General features: G+C 45.7%; 1 protein-coding gene across 1 annotated transcript; it reads right to left on the reverse strand.

Moving 5' to 3' along the window:
- Positions 1 to 4,117: 4,117 nt before the first annotated feature.
- Positions 4,118 to 22,166, reverse strand: LOC138971226 (DNA damage-regulated autophagy modulator protein 2-like). The gene is made up of 8 exons (XM_070343910.1): positions 21,848 to 22,166; positions 19,691 to 19,888; positions 18,895 to 18,948; positions 18,341 to 18,408; positions 17,082 to 17,266; positions 15,465 to 15,645; positions 13,380 to 13,459; positions 4,118 to 4,454 (listed from the first exon to the last, which is right to left on the reverse strand). Exons 2-8 carry the CDS (start codon positions 19,759 to 19,761, stop codon positions 4,161 to 4,163), a joined length of 933 nt encoding a protein of 310 aa, XP_070200011.1. The 5' UTR covers positions 19,762 to 19,888; positions 21,848 to 22,166; the 3' UTR covers positions 4,118 to 4,160.
- Between the last annotated feature and the right edge of the window lie 425 nt (positions 22,167 to 22,591).

Raw genomic sequence — 22,591 nt, forward strand, 5'->3', positions numbered from 1 at the left:
AAATTTTGCGACCTAGCTGCGTCAGTGCAACTGATATCGCATAAAGTCTTAATTCAGAGACGTGGGAGAAAATTCGGAAAGCCAGGATAGGTGGTTCGCCACCCGCATTGAACGGAGAGAAGTGGAGTTCTTTCCGTTAATAGTACGCCAATTGTTCCAAGCCAGTCAAAGTGACACAAAAACGAAGACGCTGAACCCCTATGAAATCTCTAGACCAAATCCAGAGTTGAGGCAGAAGCCCCTGAGCGTCTCAATGATTCCCGTACAGTAGACACCCGTGTGGCTCGAGTGTAAAAACAAAAACAAAAACGGCGCCCTCTTGCCAGCCTAAAGGACTGGCAACCAAGATTGAGTGGGCCCATAATGTGCGACCAACAGGCCGCTCAAAGTAAAATTGAGAGTATTATCCGGGAACGGGGAGACGAACATTTAGCAGAAGGTGATAGTACCGAGAGGCAAACCTTCTACCAGCGGCTTCTCCAAATTCACCAGAAGGAGTAGAAGCGTGTAGCGAGATAGAGTCCAATCCAAGTGGACATTCCTGGCCGGCTGACTAGAGTCTGCCAAGACCTAGAGCCTCTCAGAAAGGTACCTCCCTGCTAATAAGATTTCGTGGTGGTAAAAGCCACATCAAAACCTCGCATGCTCGCTGTGGCAGTGATAGGGAGCGAGATGCCACCCCCTGCTTATTGAGATAAAAGACCACTGTGGTGTTGTCTGATTGAATCAACACATGTTATCCCCTGACAAGAGGAAAGAATTCCACAAGAGACAGAACTGCTTCCCTGGTGGAGAGAGAACCAACGGGAACGCCCTGTATGAGCAGTGGTGTGGAATCCAAAGATTGGTTGTGTCTGTGAACCAGTCAAGAAAAGACACTAACATGTTCCGGCTCTTCATTTGATTGCTTAGAAAACGAAACCAGAGCCCCGAAGATCTGAATTAAATAAAAAGTAGCCACTTCCGATCATTTTGTATATCCGAAAGTGGAAGTAAACATAGGCACGATCTATATAAGTGACCCAACAGGAAGGGCCCCAGTGCCTCCCTCAATAAAGTGAGAGTCCTAATCGCCCCTCCAGCCGCTGTGGGAAAACACAGAGGCAGAGAGAAGAGTGGCCGAACGCTAATACTCCAGTTGACAAGTGCCAAGAGTATGCAAGAAAGCGTGCTATTGTTTGCCCACTGAACCCTACCGCTAAATCGCCTCGAGGAGATAAAGTGGTGGGTATTTGGCAACGTGCCATGCCAAGAAGAAGATAAAAAACCAAAGCTGAGAACGGCCAGCTTAGCGCTTTTCTCTGATAAGAAAAGCCGAGGCCTGCCGTGTGCTTTTCCTTTTGCTGTGAGATTCTCTCTGTTAAAGAGCCCGCGTGCAAAGAGGAGGATTCGCAAAGAAAACCCTCGAGCAAGGAAGAGATTTAAGTCTCACCGACAGAACAATACTGTCGGCCGAGGCCTTTTCCCAGACGAACAGCGAAGCTAAACCCTTTGAATATGTGTGCCGCAGAACACAAAGGCATCCCGTGAGTACGAAACCGCACAAGGGAAAGAACGAATCAAAGTCTTGTACCAAGACGATAATAGAAAGAAGTGCGGCCACGATCTTCCACAGCCAGGAGATCATTGTTCTTGCCAACAGACAGTTTCTCCTTGCTATGAACCTTAAGATGTATGATCGACAAGTACGGTGCAACCGGAAGCGGTTCCGTAGTACGAAGAAAAGAATAAACTAAGTTCTTAGGCTTGGTGTAACCTAGGCCTACGGATATCGCTCAGCGAGTGAAGCGTTACTTGAGCGGGTGACGCAAGCGAAAGCAACGCCGCATCGCTGCCCACAAAGGAAGTGATAGAAAAAAAGAAACATGAGAAAACTTCCACAAGTTCAAATTCTAGAGCCAGACAAGAAAGCGTCCCTGCGTGTGTAAACCGCATGTGCGTACAACCGTGCCGCGACTGACATTTGTCCGGCTGAAACCTTAGCCAAAGAGGCCAGGAGTATGAGGACGTCTTTCACGCTAGAGTCGTTTCGAAAATCGAAAGGATTCAACGACCCCGCGACCGACCGCGAAAGAGATCGAAGAAGTGTCTCTGAAAGAGACGCAAGTTCCAACGAGTATCTTCCCGTTTCATCCAAACCAAGTAATGCGCCTTCAGAGTAAGCACAATGTTTTGTCCAACTATAGACATCTTCCCTGAGATTAGCCAACTCCGGAGTGACCGGAAGCGGTGCACTCGGCAAAGCGTAAGTCTCAATAGGACTGTGATGACGACGGGAGAGAGCAAACTTGCGTGAATGAAACGAAGTGCTCGCTTCCGTAACTGGTCTGAGGCAAACCATGGCTGAGCAGCATCAGGAACCTGACCGTGTGCAGCCAGTAAAGGCACAGTATCCACAGGCAAGCTATTCTCAGAACCCGAAGTTCTAGCCAGCACCTTGGAAAGTTCGTAAGCAACAGAAGGAGACTCGCTAAAACGATATCCCTGAACTTCCGTTAAAGCAGGGCGGAAATCACCCACCACTGAGGGTGGTGGTGCCGCAGAGCTTGCCATAGCTGTCACCCCTTCAGCGAAGTACTTGGCAGACACCTGAGCTGCAGTAACCATAGCTGGTTAAAGTTTGAGTGACAACTTGACATCAACTTCCTCCTCAGAAACTGAGTGAGAATCGTCGAACTCCGAATCTGCTGAGGCTGGACCGTGAAATTCGCTGTGACAAGCTGCGTCACTAAAACGATCCACCACAGGCGAGGCTGATTGCAAAACGGAAGAACCGTGCAAAGCCTGCCCGAAAGCAGCTTCCTGCCCAAAAGGAGGAAGTTGAGACATGTACACATTCACCGAGACATAAAAGTCTGCCCGTGAGTACATCTGTCTCGTTGTCCGGTGTCGACCCCCCGTGAGTTCCGCCTCTTAAAAAGAGCGATAGCCTCCGGGAGAGTCGAACTTTCACTCCCCAGCCTCAGCGGGGGAGCTACTAGTTCCGGCCCAACTTGTTGTCCGGTGTTGACCCCCCATGAGTTCCGCCTCTTAAAAAAGAGCGATAGCCTCCGGGAAAGTCAAACTTTCACCCCCCAGCCGCGGCGGGGGGGCTACTAGTTCCGGCCCAACTGGAACACTTTCACCAGAGAACCTGGCTACCGGTGAACCTGACTAACCTGTAGAGCGTGAACGCTCCTCGTATGAAGTAAACACACTCCTCTGCGTGCACGTCAGCCGAAGAGACTGTGCATGAAGGCGGAACCTCGATGCGTGACAACAAACTGCGTCGCCCACTCCCGCCGGGAGCGAGCGCAAACTCGACGAATGGCAACATGTTATACATTTGGGTCGAAAACATCTCAAAAAGGGAAGCAAACTATCTTTAACACAAGTAATCTCTTTCCCACTGCGTTTGCCTTGGCTGAAGTAACCTAAATTTAACCTGCTTCAGCACTGGCATGATTGGATTCATAGGGTCCAAAATTTAACAGACATTCTTTCTTTCTTCTTTATATGTTGTTTAACGTCGTTTTCAACCATACAAGGTTATTTAACAGACGCAAAAGTTAGAGAAGCTGGGTCAAGAACGGAAATGGTAGTGCCTTTGCCTTTCTCTTTATGCGAAACGTAAAAGGAGAAACCTCAGCAGCTACTGACTAGTCTGTGGTTTCTAATTCTCCTTGTCAGCCATTGCTGACAAAAACCAGTCTGAGTTATGATATTGATAAACAACAATCAGACCGAACAACGGAGAAAGAAAGAAACGCAAGCAAAAGCAAATAAATTAGAACGAGCTCACCCAAACTTGTGCATGAGAAGCAGGGACCTGTAGACGGGGTGAAACACTGTCCAGAAGACAGTAGGCTAAAAGCCTGCAGCGTAGTGTGAAAAGCGTCCGAGCTACTTGGTGGCTGAAGTAGGAGTGCGTTTCTAACATAGGCGGCGGATGAATCACGCGTGATAGGTCACGTGACGGTATGACCTCGACTCTTGTATAGCTTGGGTTATAGGTCAATGCCGTTCTTTTTTAGGGGGTTGCTTCCCCTTTGGGGTGAAGCGTAGTTCAGTGTCCTAGCACTTTAACTGAAGTTAATGCTATCTATGTGAGTTGCGTAAGAATATGTAATTTAATCGCTGGTATAGGCTTCTGTACTTTGGTTCACTGTCTGTGTCTACCCCTACCCATCTATCGCCACACTGACTTGTTTGTTGTCATCTGCAGCTTCCACGGGATCCAACGAATTGTCGGTATAGACCGCAGTGGCGTATGCCATCGCTGCATTGGTTGACAGGGTCGGGGACCTGTTGGGTACCACAGAGTTGCTGTTGGCAACCAGGGTGGCGTTCTTGTGCATGATCAGCATCTTAGTCCGCACGACCTTCAGCTCTCCGAAATAAGTCAGAAAATATGCAGATAACACTACAGCCATTATCCATTCTGTAAAAGTCGCAAACAGGTGCTCTGTGTAACCCTGCAACAAACAGAGGGATGCTTGAAATGAGAGAGAGAGAGAGAGAGAGAGAGAGAGAGAGAGAGAGAGAGAGAGAGAGAGAGAGAGAGAGAGAGAGTGTGTGTGTGTGTGTGTGTGTGTGTGAACGAGAGGAAGACAGAGAGAGGCCGAGTGCACACAACACACGAAGAATAAAATCCAGTGTGCGCAAGTGTGTGTGCACAAATTTGCTATAATGTTGTCACCATATGAAAATGTTAGGTGGCTTGGTAATGTACAACTACAACTGACTTCTCATGTCTACGCAGACCTGCCTACCCCAAAAATTACAAGGTGTAATGAGCCCAGCCAAAAAGAGTAATCTGGTGGAAGAAGGTGTAATCAAGATTTCATTCGGCAACCATTTTGCACATTGTCATTTCTCCCTCGAGTTTTGTTACTTTATCATTCGATAAACTTCCTGATAAAGAAACCGGTAATTCGAACGTCTCTTGTCTTTTGGTTTCCATGAGCTCTCTTTACTGCATCCTTGTAATAATTTGTCCCGATGTGCTTTGCAGTCATATTTTCCAACGTGTGCACACGAAAAGTCACTGTGGTAAAGGGAACACAAGACGTGCTTTGGTCCTTTTGATTAAGGTCCTAGGCATGGCCACGATTCCATTTAGCTGCCTTTGTATTTCTGTTGAATGGCTTTCTTCTTTTTCACAGCAATCCTTTTACCCCCACTGTGACCAGCTTCCTCATCAGACTCGTTCGTCTCATGGGGACTCAGATTTTCCACGCGTTGCTTCATTGTAATCCAAACGGCGTCGTCAATCTTGTATGTGGCTAAACAGATCAAAAATAACCGTATATTTTCCAAACGATCTTGCGCAGGTGCAAACACAAACTCTGCGAGAGCTACAATACAGATCGGATTTACATCGAGACGAGATGCGAAAAATCGTACCTTTTGTTTCTTAAAAATCGTACTTCTATTGTGGAAAGCGTGGTGGCGTAGTTTGGGTTAACAATCGTAGTAAATTACGCCAAAATCGTAAGGGTAGGCAGGTTTGTCTACGGCTGGGAGGAATAGCACAGCAAGCCAACTGAACAGCGTAGCGTACACACAGTTAGCCGAACATAACCCCCAGCTAGAGAGCGCATTCGAAAAAGTCTTAAAAGTGCTAGGATTAGCAAATGAACAGTGCTCAATCGTGGCTGCGAGTCGGCTGCGAGTCAGTTGCAAATGAAAATCAGGCAAACTGTTCGCATGGACAAGGTTTTAAACATTTTTTCCTACATTAATTTTTCACAAAATTCTGGCTGATAAAAATGAGTTCAAAATTAGTTTAAAGTTGTCCCTATGAACAGCATCACAATAAGATGTCTGATTTGGCTACAACAGAGCATATAAAGCATTACACTGTGGGAGCCAGCAGTTTGGATTTGCTCTCCAGGAATCTGTATAAGGTGCCGTGCTCTATGATACATGTGTTAAAAATCCATGTTGCTTTGTTTTAGGAATGCTGTTACATGTACAACCAAACCAAACATCTGAATACAAAAATTGCTATGTAGTCTTGAGACTCTACACTTCAAAACAAATTATAAGTTAATGCACAGTCAAACCTGTCTATAACAACCTCCAAGGGACCAACGAAAAGTAGTCAGTAGGCTTATTTAGTACAGGCTTTTTTCAACCAACCACATTCATTTCGTGCCATATAAGGAAGTGCTACATCACAAATGTTGCGTACGTCATTTCCGGTTGGTGGTGAAACGAAGTTCACACCAAAAACACAAACGACTTTTGTTGATTTGGGCGATTCTACGAATCTACTTTCGTTGACTTTGTAATCATGTTTTGGTTATTTCTGTATGAAAACCTTTAATCTATTGGATATAGGTTACCTGATCGTTATTTTAACTGTTCATAGCTTCCTACTTTAAGGTCTGGAGTGGACGCTAAAGTCGATCATTCATTGCATTTCTGTAGCATACATTTGCCTAGGTTGCGCTTGGGAAAATCAAAGATGGCGGCCCGGAGCCGGTTGCCGCTTCACGACTTTAGAGTTCTATTTCTTCCCTAATATAAATAGAATACTTATATTTATAGGGCAGACCTTAATTTGTGAACTGTCTCACTTTGAACAGTTATAAATTGTATGAGTAGAGCTTCGGGTTGCAAATTGAAAATTTTCATCTAAATTTTAATTTGATTATATACTTACCCAACTCACATCAAGCAATTTACTCCAGTTTAGTGCTAGGACGCTGAATAGCATCGCCTTGGTAACAAGGGGAGGTCACCCTAAAAAAGAGCTACCTTGACCCCTTAACATGACAAAGTCACGCGTGACTTCCTGACCTTGCCGCCATCTTTGAATCATTCAATCGAAAGCGAACATAGAAAAATTTCCCTCTTTTTTAGGAAAAAACCCCCATAAAAACCCCAAAAGCGGGGCAGGCGGGCGGGTATCAACTATGTGAGTTGGGTAAGTATATAATCAAATTAAAATTTAGATGAAAATTTTCAATTAAATTACATTCTTATCCCAACTCACATCAAGCAGAATGCTAATGAAGGAGGTGGGGAAACAAAATTCCACTTGTCCAGCCGACAATGGCTGGTAGGGAGCTACTGCCACCATGACGAGTGCTGGCCACATCTCGCAGGTAAAAGTTGATAAAAACGCCCTGCGATTTCCAGTAGGCAGCGTCTAAGACCTCTGCCAGCACGCCTGAGCGGAGGACTGCCAGAGAAGTAGCCCAGGCTCTGGCTTCATGAGTTCTTGACAACTTCATAGGAAGGACAGAATGCCCAATCCCAACTTGTCTGTGCCACCACGCATACGCTTGTTAAATAAGCGTAGAGACCCATCTTACCAAAGTGACCCGCGACAAGTCCTTGCTCCTTTCAGTGTCAACTGAGATGAAGAGCAGTTTTTGGTCCCTAGCCCTAATGGGCGTGGTACGGGATAAGTAGCTGGTAAGAGTACAAACAGGACAATTGACCAAAGCAGGGTCACCAGACGCAAGAATCCTACTTAAAGGAGGAATGCGAATAACAGAGGAGGACAGACCTTGTTTTGGTTTTGGCCAGGAACTCCGGCCGAAATCTTAAAACAAAAGAGCCATAGCTCTCAAAAGAAATATCCTTAGCCAGGCCTGAAAGAGCGTGCACCTCACCGCCTCCACGGGCAGAGGCTAACAAAACGAGGAACAAGGCTTTACGAGTCAAGTTAGCTAAGCTCGCTGAAGCTAAAGGTTCGAAATCCGAAGAGGCTAGAAACTTGAGTACCAAAAAATAAGTCCCCGCGGGAAGAGGGGACTTAGCCTTCGTAAAACCAATCGCTGCCCCCTTAAGAACACTAGCAATTACACCGCCCAGGTTAAAGCTATGCCCTAATTGCTTCAGAGTAGAAGAAATGGCTGAGCGCCTGACTCTCAAAAAAGAAGGAGCCAAGCCCTGAGCAGCCAAACACGAGAGATGATTTGCTACATGCATAGAGCGAGATGAAGTAGCAGTAACTCCATTCTCCGAGCACCACTTTGTCCAAGCTGACCAGTGTGACACATAAACAGTGCTGGTCGATTCCCTGTGGGCCTTTTGGACAAAGCCTAAAGTAGCGTCTGAGGAGCCAGAACGGCGCAGCGACCTAGAAAGAATGGAGGGCCGTCTGCGAGGCGAAGGAGGACAGGGAACCAATGTTGGCTGGGCCACCAAGGGGCCACCAACACCAAGCAAGGCTGTCCCCGCTCCGCCTTCCTGAGAACCTTTCCCAAGAGATGAAACGGGGGGAAAGCATAGGCTCAGACGCGACCAGTTTACTTCGAGGGCGTCTGTTTACCTCCCCTCTGGGTCTGGAAAGGGGGAGATAAAGACCTGAAGCCTGCAGGAGAATCTTGTCACAAACAGATCGACTGTAGGCTCGCTGAAAAGCCACCCAGACGTTGTAGGACCTGATGAGTCAGAGTCTACTCCGTGTGCATCGTACACTACGGGCGACTGAAGTAGTCCGCAAGAACGTTGAGTATGCCTGGGACGTACTTCGCTGACAACAGAATAAGGTGCTGGCTGCCCCAGGCAAGAATCTGACCTGACCTGACAGAAAGAGCGAGAGACAAAGTGCCTCCCTGTTTGTTGAAATAGGCCGCCATGGTCGTGTTGTCTGTGCGAACCCCAATTTGTTCGTTCCTGACCATAGACAGAAACGATTGGAGTCCCAGGAAAACAGCCTCTAACTCTAGGGCATTAATGTGCCCCCCACTCTGCGTCTCGTTCCACAGACCTGACGCAGTGTGAACAGAAAGATGGGCACCCCAGCCCTCCATAGACGCGTCCGTGAACAGAAACTCGTCCGGGGGGGCAAACGAGATTGGAACTCCCTGTGAAATCCCAGGGAGCGGCCACTGCCTCGTTGTGTGCCGAAACCAGCTTTCAAGAGAGACTACTGTCTCCCAGCCCTGAAGAGAAGGCTTCCACAGCGAACTCAGGGCAGCCTGAAATGGCCGCTTGTGGACTCTGCCTAAGGGCACAAGAGTGGCCATCGATTCCATTTGGCCAAGAAGAGAGGTCAGAACACGTACAGCCGCTCTCTTTATCAAGGACAGAGTACGAAACAGACTTTGCAACCTGTCCACCCTTCTCTGTGAAGGGCGTACCCGCCAATCGACGGTGTATGTCTTTGCGTGTGGAAGAAAAACAACCCCAATGCCAAAAACGTCTGTGCCAAACCTAGGCTTAGCCACATGATGGTGTAGTTCTTTCCGTAACCTCTTAGAAAGAAAAGCTGAAACTAAGGAATTCCTGCGAGTCCTTTGTGCTGCGCAGCGAAAGTCGCTGACAGAAGCCACTGCCTCAAGAGGTAGGCTTAGCCGGAAAAGTTCCGACTGAGAGGTTACGAGCAATGGCTCAGTGAGCCTAAAAAATTTAGTCAGAATGTGAGCCCATAATTTGGACATGTTCTGGCGACTTGTCAGAAACCAAAGCTTATGACCCTGGTGAGAAAGCGCAATTCCGTAAGCCGTAAAAGCTGAGAAAGTTTTAACAGCTTGCCTTGTTTTTCACCACAGAGGCAAAAAACAAAAATTGAGGCCTTAGCAACTTCACCCTAGAAGGTGAAAAATAAGAGGTATGCCGCACCAAAGATGGGCGTACATACCGCGAAGCTGCCTAAGGCAGAGGGTTTAACCCAATGTGTGTTTGCTTAGCTCCGTATCTTGCCTAAATAAAGGCCAAATGAGGCCAGCCGACGCAGATCACAGCTTCTCCCAGAAGATGAACCACAAAAAGCAAAGAGCGGAGTAGATCCGCCTCTTGTTTGCAACCTGAGCCAAGCAATTTGCCAAGAAAAGCGCTGGGAGGCTCCGCTGTTCAAAAGACTTTAGCCAAAGCAGCTAGAAGCGACATGACATCCTTCTCCCGTGCGTCACGACGAAACTCGAAGTTAACAAGAGCAGAGAAGATAGAGCTCTATAAAAAAATCTTGCAAAGTTTCCTAAACAGAGGATAACTTGAAAAGATCATGTGCTTATTCCCCCAGAGACAAGAAAGAGGACTCAGTATAACATACTGTTCTACTGTAGCCGTCTTCCCTACCAGAATAGTGACAACTTTCTCTACCGCATCGTCACGAAACCTGAATGGGTCTAATGACGACGCAATCAATCTCGACAGAGATCTCTGCAAAGTCTCAGAGAGAGACGATAACTCAAGCAAGCGTAAGCCAGTTACTCCAAAGACAAAAGAGAATTCTCCGAAAACGGGACTACTCTGTCTCTGCTGTATCATCTTGCCTAAGGACTGCAAGTTCCGGAAAAGTGGAACGAGGCAAGGCAAACGAGCCAATCAAATTGACTGAATTATGCAGCAGTGTAAACCTCTTAGCCAAGCCAGCAGGCAAAGCTGAGGCTAAAAACAAAGAAGCACGGTAAGGCTGCGCTGAATCAGGAGCCAGACCTTGTGCTGTTAACCACGGTACAGCGTGAAACGCACCGCCATACTGCCCAGTAGTCAGTAGCATAGACAGCTCAAACGCTACCAACGGGAATTTCCGAAAACGGAACTGCTGTTTCAAGTCCTTCGCAGAACGGGAATCCCCCAAAGCGGAAGGAGGTTGGGCAACAAGTCTACAAGTGTTGCCGCACCCTCCTCGAACTACCTTGAAGTAACTTCCGCCGCCAAAGCCAGTGCTAGCGGAAGTTCAACCAGTACACGGAAGTTGGCATCTTTGTCAACCTGAACAGAAGCACCAAAATCCGACTCATAATCCCGCACAACCGTGCAACAAGGCAACGAACTTCCGCCCTGACTACAAAAGTCAGGCGAAGCGTCACCCAGAAGAGACGACACACGAGGGATGCGATACCCAAGCAGTGTGTCCCTAGGGACTGCTTTCCTGCCCAGAGGGCGGAAGCGGGGAATGTCACCCCCTCCTCAAAATACCGTGAAGCCACTTCCTCCGCTAAAGCCAGAGCTTGCGGAAGCTTAGTCGGTATGCGGAAGTTGACATCTTCGTCACCCTGGACGGAAGTGCCAAAATCCGACTCGTAGTCCCTCACTTCCGTGAAGTCAGGCAAGACACTTCCGCCGTGACTACCATAGTCCGACGAAGTGTCGCCCGGAAGAGACGCCCACGAGGGATTTTATACCCAAGCGGTACGTCCCTAGGGACTGCTTCCTGCCTGAAAGGCGGAAGCGGGGAAAGCTGTGAAAGCTGTGCTGCCGCACCAACCGCTCCTCTAGGGAGTGTCGGAGGACGCACTTCCCCTGTTCGGTCAGAGACCGAACGCGTGTCTGGGCTTTTCCCTCGATCTAGACGTTCACTCAATCGGAACGACGTAGACCTAGGGCCTAAGCTTTCGCGCACACGAACCGGTGTGGCTACTCTCTCCAAACACGCACTTCGTTTTGGCCGGAGAACCCGGTTACTGGCGAAGTATAAATACCTTGATCGTCGTCAGTCCAAGAGGCCTGGGAACGCAGCAGGGAAACACCATGGCTGCCCTCAAACGAGGCGTGAACGTCGGCGGACGTAAAAGTGGAGGAAGGCGGAACACACACCCTGGCAAGGGAACGCACACCTCCCACACCGGAAGGCAAAGACACATCTCAGCCTTGGTAGACGAAAACTCGGCTGAAAGAGAGGATATCTAAGCACTCAAGGAGTGCAAAATAGCATAAACATCCTGCTTCTCGCTAAAAGGGCCTGAACCGGACAAGACCGGTGAAGCAGCTGAAGGCAAACTAGGCATAGCCGGAGAATCAGGTAAGTCTATCGCACATCAAACGAGGATTTAGTCAAGGATCTGTGACTTTAATCAAAGCTTAACATGCCGAACTCTACGACTTACGAGAAGGCTTCTTTGTGGGAGAAGGCTCGGCCACCGACTTAGCATTTTTATTCTTTCCTTATCCGACATGGCGAACGGAAAAAATGTAAACAAAGCTAAGTATTCGACCAAACCTAAGTCACAAAACGATAACAAACGACAAAAAAGCTCACCCAAACACACAGTAGGAGCAGAGGGACCGTGTGCAAGTACCAAGGCAGGGTCTGACAAAGGCAGAAGTCAGACAAACCGGCTGAAAGCCGGAGCAAAATCAAAACACGTCTGTAGACACAGATCGCTGGAGAGTGAATGATTCAAAGATGGCGGCAAGGTCAGGAAGTCACGCGTGACTTTGTCATGTTAAGGGGTCAAGGTAGCTCTTTTTTAGGGTGACCTCCCCTTGTTACCAAGGCGATGCTATTCAGCGTCCTAGCACTAAACTGGAGTAAATTGCTTGATGTGAGTTGGGATAAGAATGTAATTTAATTAATCGCACATAACACACATCGCACATCGCGCTTCTTCTGCGAACAGAACTTCTCTGCTGGCGTCAGTCTAAACCGCGACACTTTTTAACAAGCACTGTTGAGTTTCGTTGTGCGCGCGCATCCCAGCGGGCAAGAGAAAATGAGGTTATATGAAGTCTTATATCGCGCGCGCATCTCCAGACTCGGACTCAAGGCGCAGGGATCCATTTATGAGATGGAATTTTTTACACAATACATCAGGCATTCACATCGACCAGCAGATCGCAGCCATTTCGGCGCATATCCTACTTTTTACGGCCTATTATTCCAAGTCACACGGGTATTTTGGTGGACATTTTTTATCTATGCCTATACAATTTTGCCAGGAAAGACCTTTTTGTCAATCGTGGGATCTTTAACGTGCACACCCCAATGTAGTGTACACGAAGGGACCTCGGTTTTTCGTCTCATCCGAAAGACTAGCACTTGAACCCACCACCTAGGTTAGGAAAGGGGGGAGAAAATTGCTAACGCCCTGACCCAGGGTCGAACTCGCAACCTCTCGCTTCCGAGCGCAAGTGCGTTACCACTCGGCCACCCAGTCCGGAGGTGGCGAAGAGAAAGTGGTGGGCTTTGTTCTTCTCTCTAAATCTAGCTATCAAAGACGTGGTTGCTATGGAAAGGTTAATTATTATATCGAAGAAAAACTTGTCTGGGATCCTTCCGAGTGGTCTTTGTGAGCAAGTCGTCGCTTTCCAGAGGTGGATGCAAGGGCAGGTTCAACTGTATTTACACCCCCGGTATAGGGGTGTGTATAGGATTCGCTCCATGTGTTTGTTTGTTTGTTTGTGTTCGCATATAGATCTCAAGAATGAACGGACCGATCGTCACCAAACTTGGTGAACAGGTTCTATACATTCCTGAGACGGTCCTTACAAAAATTGGGACCAGTCAAACACACGGTTAGGGAGTTATTGGTGGATTAAGATTCTACAAGGACTTATAGAGGGACATATTCATGGTCAAAGGGAAATAACCTTCTCAGTTGGTGGCAGTGAGAATGGTTATTTCCCTTTGACCAACGGGGGTGTTTTTCCTACCTCGGAGGAATTTCTTGTTTTGTTAGTTTCCCCCTTCAGTTGAAAGGCAAAAGACTTACTGGGTCTGATGACTTCCATAATTTGATGCGCTTCAATGAATATGGAAACTTATCCAGCGACAGCTTTGTTGCTATCATCACTGAAATAGGGTTAAGGATAAATAACATATAGTAAAGTCAAAATTGTTGTTCATAAATGAATAAGGATATACATTCACAAGTGTAAACATATTCACATGGCTTCAATATCACACTTCACCGGTGCCACAATAACAATAACAATTAAGTAGATGTGCAACACCAAGCACGAACACACACACACACACACACACACACACACACACACACACATACCCCAAGTTACACACGTACACACATACACACTCACTCACACGCACTCACGCACTCTCTCACAAAAACTTTATACACACAAAACACACCCCCATACGCACATATAGACAGACGGACATACACACCTTTACAAACAAACACACATACACACACACATACACTTACGCACAAACACACACCCACCCACCCACTCTCTCTCTCTCTCTCTTTCTCTCTCTCTTTATCTCTTATACAAACAGACACACACCCACACACACACACACACATGTACATACGCACGCATGTACGCACGCACACACCCACAGACACACACCCCAAGTCACACACGCACACATACACACACTCACTCACACGCACTCACTCACTCTCTCACAAAAACTTCATACACACAAAACACACACCCATACGCACATATGGACAGACGGACATACACACCTTTACAAACACACATACACGCACACACATACACGTATGCACACACACAAACACAAATACACACACACACACACACCACACACACGAGTACAGACTCATGCACGCGTGTGCGCACACACACACACACACACAAATACACACACACACACACCCCCCACACACACTCACACACACACGAGTACAGACTCATGCACGCGTGCGCGCACACACACACACACACAAATACACACACACACACACTCACACGAGTACAGACTCATGCACGCGTGCGCACACACACACACACACATACACACACACAAATACACACACACACACACACACCACACACTCACACACACACACGAGTACAGACGCATGCATGCGTGCGCACACACACACACACACACACAAATACACACACACACACACACACACACACACACACACACACACATACAAACAGTAACACTAACACATGTACACAAAATGAACACAAACACACACACCGCGCGAGAGAGAAAGACTACAGGGAGGCATGACGTCATGATGCAATAATTGACGTCAAAGACTTTTGACCGTGACGTATTCTTCTTACGCGAGCTTTATCCATAGACTTGGAAACTACGGAATGTCTACCCGTCCAAAGCGGCCTAGAAGCTTGAAACTCGGCCTCAGTACTGCCGAAAGGTTCAGGTTTTTGTGGAACTGATGGCAGTTCTTCACATTAAAGTTTACACCAGTAATTTGTTGCGAATGCTATGAAATTTGCTTCTGTGCAGTTACAGGCGTGATATTTTACAGAATCACGGCTATAATATACAAAATATGCACCCAAAAAGTACATCGGCATGTAGAAGAAACACTAACAGATCTAACAAGACATATCTTAATGTGCAAAGTTACGAAATGTTTATACAAGAAGCTGTTTTATCGAGACACAAACCCCACTCAACTTACCGCTCCAGTGTGCGGGGTGCAAATACCCGTGCGGCACGCAACACACCGCTGCGAAGGAGTCTACAGTGTGGGACTGCTCTGTTATCCATTTTGTTGTGGTGAAAATTTGACGATGGTCTGTCCGTACATTGCAGGTATGACCTTCTGTTGGGACCGTAAATGAGTGTCCACGTCCACGTTTAACAGGTGGCCGTTTAAAAGGGGGGCAAATATAGAAGGAAAACACTCCGTGCCGAGCAAATGTGTCCGTACATGTCAGGTGGCCGCTCACGCCGAGGGCCGTACATTGCAGGGACTGCTGTACATGTACTAAAAAACACACCAAATAAGCAAAATACTTAAGTCAGTTGAGACCTAAATTGTTTTGAAGCCAAACACGATAAACGTATGCACTCGCCACCATATAAAGACCAAGGATACTGATGAAGAAGCAGATGCTGTGTATGATGGCCAGAACCACTCGGACGTGACGGGTACACCTGTGTGACCGGGGGAGGTTGGCCATCTTGTAGGACAGAAGAGCCTGCATCCAGATGTAGACGCCGCCCCCACCAAACGCCATCGCCGCACCCAGGAGATGAACCGACAGTACGTTGTCCTCCTGTCGAGAAAGAAAGATACAGTGGAACCTCCACTTTCAGACTTCCTCTCTGTTCAGACCTGTTTTCTCAACGTCTCTTCACAATCTCTGTAAATTGACCTCCATTTTAAGACCCCATCCTTTTTAAGACCTAATTTTATCTGGTTTTTGTTAGCTCTTAAAAGGGGGGTTCCACTGTAACAGGTAAAGGATAGAGTGAAACCTCTGTTTGAAGACCTCTCTCTGTTAAAATCTTGTTTCCCAAGGTTTTCTCCTCATAGAGTCTGTCAATGTACCTCTACTTTAACTCATTCGCTGCGTGTCGGAACTGGAATTCCGACACCTGTGTTTAGCGTTGGCTGCGTGCCGGTACTTGAGTTCCGACGGATATCACGAATTTTTAACGGTGTAAACGGTCCTGCTGACCAAGGGAAACAACCCCCGCAATGAACTTCTATCTGTCTACAGTGGTACCATTCACTGTAAACAGTTCCTTCCCTTCAATTGTTGGGATTAATTAAATTTTGTTGACGGTGTGCGACCCACGTGTTTTGACTTTTCCAAGATGGCGGATCGTTCTGCTGAGACGTAGTAACTTGAAAAGAGTGCTAGAACTTGTTATTCAGTACGGTTCTGATCTTGACCTCAGTGATGATGATAGTGGAGATGATATTTTAGATTCTGGTGACGAGTTTGTGCCAATGGACGATCATTTGGGTGATGATTCGGGCAATGCAAGTGTCGATCATGACATTGTGTATGATGAACCCATGACGTAGAAAGTTTTTTTGTTTTGCTTCAAATTGGATATTTTGCCTGGATATGAAGACAACAAAAGGTATGTACTTTCAAATGTTTCATATATTTTCTAAAAGAGTAAGTTCCAAACTTTGCAAAAACATAAAGGTATGTAAGGTTATCTTGTGTTGTTGATTTTTAATAATTTTTTCAAAATGGCTCTAAATCACGCGCTGGCAGGGAACACAGGGGAATTTTAGACGCGCAGCGAATGAGTTAAGAATCCTTCCTCTATAAAATGTAAATTTCTCACATTTTAAACGTATCAAAACAGAAGTTTTTCTGTACTTTCACAAACGTGAACTTGGGATTTGTGTCATAACCGTTCAAGTATCCCTCAGCAAAGGAGGTCTGATTATTAAAAAAATAAAAAGTAAAACTCAGAAACAAGCCAATGCTGTCACAGTTATAACCAACAAAGCAAATGTTATGCCAGTTTCCAGGAAAATAACAGTTTCATGCTTCATTGACTTTCCTTATACGACTTAATTTGCACTATGCCTCACTTGGTTATGATTCTTGCTTGCACAAACGGCACAACTCTGCAATTATACTTGTATTTGAGTGCTTATTCCCCTTTATTCTTCAGACCTTGTCATCAGAGATCCATCTTGCTTGATTACAAACAACAATTCTAAACCATGAGAAATAAATCTCACCTGGAAATTTCCCACAACACTGGCCCCGAGCGATGCGATAATGCCGATGACCAGACACGCTTTGTTGGCCAGTTGTTTCTTCCGGACACTGCGAGACCTGTGGGAACCAGGTTCGATTCCTGCCAACTCCACGCCGCGGTAGTACAGTCGAACTTGCTTGTATCTCAGGTACATACACCACGCAGCTGTGAACACACACACACATACACACACACACACACTTAAGTCCATGCATAACACACTGATTTCAGAGACTTTCCTGACTTAACACCTCGTGTCCCAAATAGTAACTAGAACTGGGGACAAAAATATTCAACTTTCATAACCATAGACTTTACTGAAGCAAGGAACATCATCAAGATTATGAGGGAGGGGGTGTGCTCTGTTTGACCGAGTTCATTTTTCTCTGGGCAGATGTGTAATCTGTTCAAAATAAGTGAACCGTATGGTGACTAGTCCTTGTTGAGGCAGACCGACAGAACAAGTGCTAGATGGAGAACAACAAGGAATGGGTAGAACTGGACACTGCAATGCTGTTAGTGTTATGAAAGGCAGACTACAGGACTCTGTGGCAACGCCTGCATGGCTACAAGATTGTCCCTTATGTCTCCTCTGCGGCACAAATGGTCAGAAGACTGATTTGGGCTGAGCTACAATAGCCCTTAACTCACCCAAAAGCCATCTCCATACCCAGGCACGTTCTCAGATTAGTCAAAGCATCATTCATTTGTGCGTGTTGTGTCTCTTGTTCCGCCACTTTGAGGCCAATAGGTCGAAGTTCTTGTGAATGTTTGGTTTTCTTTCTTTCTTTCTTTATTTGGTGTTTAACGTCGTTTTCAACCACGAAGGTTATATCGCGACGGGGAAAGGGGGGAGATGGGATAGAGCCACTTGTCAATTGTTTCTTGTTCACAAAAGCACTAATCAAAAATTTGCTCCAGGGGCTTGCAACGTAGTACAATATATTACCTTACTGGGAGAATGCAAGTTTCCAGTACAAAGGACTTAACATTTGTTTGGTTTTGTCCTGAATGAAACGTTCCAGTTATTTCCCCTTTCTTGATTTTTGATTCACCTACAGTGGACCCCCCTTTTCTAAGACCCCCAAATTTAAGACTCCCTCCCTTTCAAGATCCCGTTTTCTCACATTTTCTGTTCATAACCTCTATAGATTGTCCCCCTTTTTAAAGACCTGATTTTCTCAGATGTTTTAAGGTCTTAAAAGGGGGTTCCACTGTACAAGAGGTCACCACACTTACTGAGTGCCGCGTAGAGGTTGAGCAGCTGGCCAAATATGCAGCTTTCCGGCGGAATCGTCCCAGTGTCACTGAAAAATAAAAACACAGACATAAACACAAGAAAACCTGTTGTATTTAATCATACGTAAATGCAGAATAATTATCAGTACAAATGCAATAAATATCAAAAAAGAATTAATCTAAAGCACTGCATGGGCTAATAATCTGATTTAAAACACCACCCAGTTCACAAGAACCTTCCTTTTTAAATCACAAAAACATTAGGTCTTAACAGAATCTTAAAATGGAAACTTTTAAATGAATTAAACAGTGAATCTGAAAAAACTTCCTGTCTTTTAAATGATGATGAAAAAAAATCATTTACTACCAGTGACGGCATGGCATAGGGACCACAGAGCTCTATGTAACTAGGATTGGCAATGCAAGATTCACAATGCCTATGGGCCACTCCAGGTCATAAAGATCTCAGTGATAGGGAAAGCACTGCCCAACTGTGGGAAAATTGCTGATAAAAAGTGGTTCGATTTGACTTTACCAGCAGAAATTGACTGTACCTGATGTATGGGAACACAGGTTCCACATGGTCATTGTAGACTGCTATGGCATACCTACAGACAGAAAATGCATTTACACCCATATGCCTTGAGCACTTTTATACGTTCTCTTCTGTGAAATATATACAGACTACAGGATATACAACTAACACACTTGCGCGCGCTCACACACACACACAAATTCACACACATATATACACACTAAGAAGAACACATGGAGCAAATACTTTCAAAGGAAACACTTGTCCTTGACACAGAATTCAAGCCCCTGAATGAATAAATTCAAATATCAATATGTGCTTGAATGTACTAATACGTATTATAAATGTTTATACGTGTATATGCACACACAAGCATGCGCACACACTCATGCACAAGCAAACAAGCTAGTCCACATACATGATAAGGCCAACAAAAAAAAAGTTGTATGTTTTTGGTAACATGGCTACAAAAAAATAGGGTAGGTAGGTAGGTAGGGATTTTTTTTTTCTTTGTTGTTTTTTTGGTCAGGGTAGAAAATAACTATACAGTGACGCAAAGAGACTGGACTTACTATACAAAGAGAAAGACAACACATTACAAAACAAATGAGACAAAAGGGATGCGGGGTTATCCCCCTTGTGTCGTCTGCCGTCTGTTACTTTCGTTTTGACGCTTTTTTTTCCCCCAAATGCAATAAAAAAAAGTCTAGGGTCGGCGGGAAAAAACTAGGTAGGGTCGGCTGACCAGAACCATGCAACTTTTTTTGGGGGGGCCTAACACACACACACAGAGTTCTGACACAGACATTGCTTACGTGATGATAAAGGTAAAGGGAAGGTAAAGGGCCATAATCACGGGGAACACATGGAGCTTGTTGCACAGCATGGCTGCAATGTCGTCCGCTTGCCACTGTTGCCTGACGGTAAGTTATTCTTCTCTTATTCTTCCCTCAGATCCAACCAGCAGCTCCACCTGTGTCAATGCCAGTTCTTATTGCCAGAACTGCATGTCCCTGCAGAAGAAACTAAACGGATAGAATGCATACATGTACATAAGAAAAAACACTCATACCCTTTCATTGAACTTATAATCTTGAAAATGAAAATACTAGTCTCTCACTCATAATAATAATAATAATAATAAGAACATTTATATAGCGCTAAATCAAAAACTTTCGTTAAAAAGGCTTGCTCTAAGCGCTTGACATCTAAACTAAAAACGTCATTCACACTCTTTACAATGATGTACAAGAACGTCATGTCACACTCTTTCATTACTCATGATGGTACAATAGAGTAAAGTCAACAACCCACATTAATTTATTCCACTTTCTTCTTCTTCTTCTTCAGCGTTCCAGAATTGTTCTGGTTACGTGTGAGCTCGTTTGCCCATTTGGGTTCCCCACACTATGCTCTGAGAGCATAGTCAGCTCACTCCGCTTTCGTTGAGTAGGCATGCTGGGTATTTTCGTGTTTCCATAACCCACCGAACTCTGACATGGATTACATGATCTTTTCCGTGCGCACTTGGTCGTGTGCTTGCGTGTACACACGCAGGGGGTTAAGTCCCTAGCAGGTCTGCACATAAGTTGACCTGGGAGATCGGAAAAATCTCCACTCTTAACCCACCAGGCGGAAGCGACCGGGATTCGAACTCACGACCTCCGGATTAGGAGGCCGACGTCTTACCACCACGCCACTGCGCCCGTCATTCCACTTTCAAATCAGACATGAGAATGGGCAAAAAGGAGGATATAAAATTAGCAAAATCCAAAATATGACAACCTTTAGATTTAATTGGTTTTTCTTAACCCTGATGTCCTGTAGGGGCGACCACCCCCAACCAGGCGCGTTCACAGGTGGCGGATAGTGTGATGGCCTTCAGATATGGAGGTTAGCTGCGAAATAAGCCAGGCTTGCCAGGACGAATAAGCAGTCGCGGACCAACTGGCGGTGCTTCCAACAGGAGGGGGCGGGGTAACAGGTGGCACTGTTACACTCAAGAAATACCCCAGGTGTCCAATGACGGGAGCATCATGCGAACAAGAGCCGCATTTTAAGTTCTAGCCCTGGGGAAGGTCACCTCAGATAAACAAACCAGCCAGCTATGGCCAAATAGCCGGGTAGACTGGACTCGACAGCCCTGTAAAGCCACCAGTCTAGGAGAAGGATCACTCCGATATAAAAACACGCTGAAGCCGGATGAGCTGGGCCATGTATGGCGCATAACGACAGCTCAACGCATCAACGCTCATATGACAGACGACAACCCTGATGTAAGAGGACAAGGGAAATTGATACAGCTTCAAAATGAATTTAATGTGTCGATTTTCCATATTCAACCTGAACACCTAGAGAAGTTCAAAAGGAGAAATTCCTCCAAATTGAGGAAAAGTCTCATGCCTAGGTATCCAGTGCAACCCCACTTTTCCATTCGCAAGAGAGAGAGAGAGAGAGAGAGAGAGAGAGAGAGAGAGAGAGATTCTCCTCAACACTGACAACTGTATAGCTATAGGTTTTAAATACATACATATATGTGACAATATGAACTGGTACCCCAAACAGAACATTTAAACGACAAAGAAAAGACTCATGTTCAATCTATTGCTGCTGAAAAATGTGATTAATTATACAACTAGGTCGATGATGTAGATCATTGAACAGAAATAAAATATCGACTACAGCTGATACTGAACTAGAAGAAAAAAAACAAGCACCGCAGTGTATAACACACGGTGCTCAGCATACGACACTGCTTGATTGATCGTACGAATGACAAACTTAAAAGACAAATGAAAGTGAAACTGCACAAAGCACTTTTTTCTTCTTCTTTGTTTAGCCATGCATGCTGCGCTACCCGGTTACCTCGAGACACACCCAACACGAAGAAAATAACCCACCACTTCTTCACCTCTCACAAAACATCGAGAAATATTATTTTGACTGCAGGAACAGATCCAGAACATACTCACCACTAACAGGCCGAAACACTCCAAAATGTTTCTATCATAAAAGATGGGCCTTCTTTTCTGCAATGTCTCCATTCTTCGGACGAAATTCTGCTGGTATCAACCACGCCGATGATTGCCATCATGTTACTCTTTGGTCCCCGGAGATAGAAAGACTATACGCCTTCCAAAAAACTGCGGTAACTATGGTCAAGGGAGACTACTATAAAAAGCTGTAGATTGCGTCAAGACAGCAAGAGTTACTTCCCATGAACTCGTTCCGAAAGTTTGCGGCACTGGCACTGGGTATGGACCACAGGCACTCGACACGAGGTGGGCGGGGCTTATGTCTTGGATGTCACTTGGTTAGGGTGATGGATGGTCCTTTCTACCACAGTTTCTACCTTGTTATTGTAGTAGTCTCGTCCACTTTGATCCCGCCCACCTATCTATAGTGATGAGTGCCTGTGGTATGGACTGGTCAAGGGTAAATTAATTAGACCTTTACTTCAGAATAATCAATATTACCAAATTTGATTTTAATGCATGAAACTCAATTCATGCATACCTGTTGCGGACCCAAACCAAGAAAAGCAGAACAACTGTCAAAAGCAACAAAACTTCAGGCAACTCGAAAAGACAGAAATGACGGTGCTTTGCATAATCAATCGGGCTTATATAGTCCAACAGAGAGAGAGAGAGACAAGAGAGAAAGAGAATGTAGGAACCTGCATCTGTGTGTGTTTGAGTGTGCGATGCAATTCAGGG

This window comes from Littorina saxatilis, linkage group LG7 (genome assembly GCF_037325665.1).
Source record: "Littorina saxatilis isolate snail1 linkage group LG7, US_GU_Lsax_2.0, whole genome shotgun sequence".
Classification (NCBI taxonomy): Eukaryota; Metazoa; Mollusca; class Gastropoda; order Littorinimorpha; family Littorinidae; genus Littorina; species Littorina saxatilis.

Coding starts and splice junctions, on each gene's coding strand:
- LOC138971226 (XM_070343910.1), bottom strand. CDS start 19,761: ATGCTGTGCAACAAGCTCCATGTGTTCCCCGTGATTATGGCCCTTTAC. Junction 18,949..19,690: donor CCCTTTACCTTTATCATCAC/GTAAGCAATGTC, acceptor TTCTGTCTGTAG/GTATGCCATAGCAGTCTACA. Junction 17,267..18,340: donor CAACCTCTACGCGGCACTCA/GTAAGTGTGGTG, acceptor GTGTGTTCACAG/CTGCGTGGTGTATGTACCTG.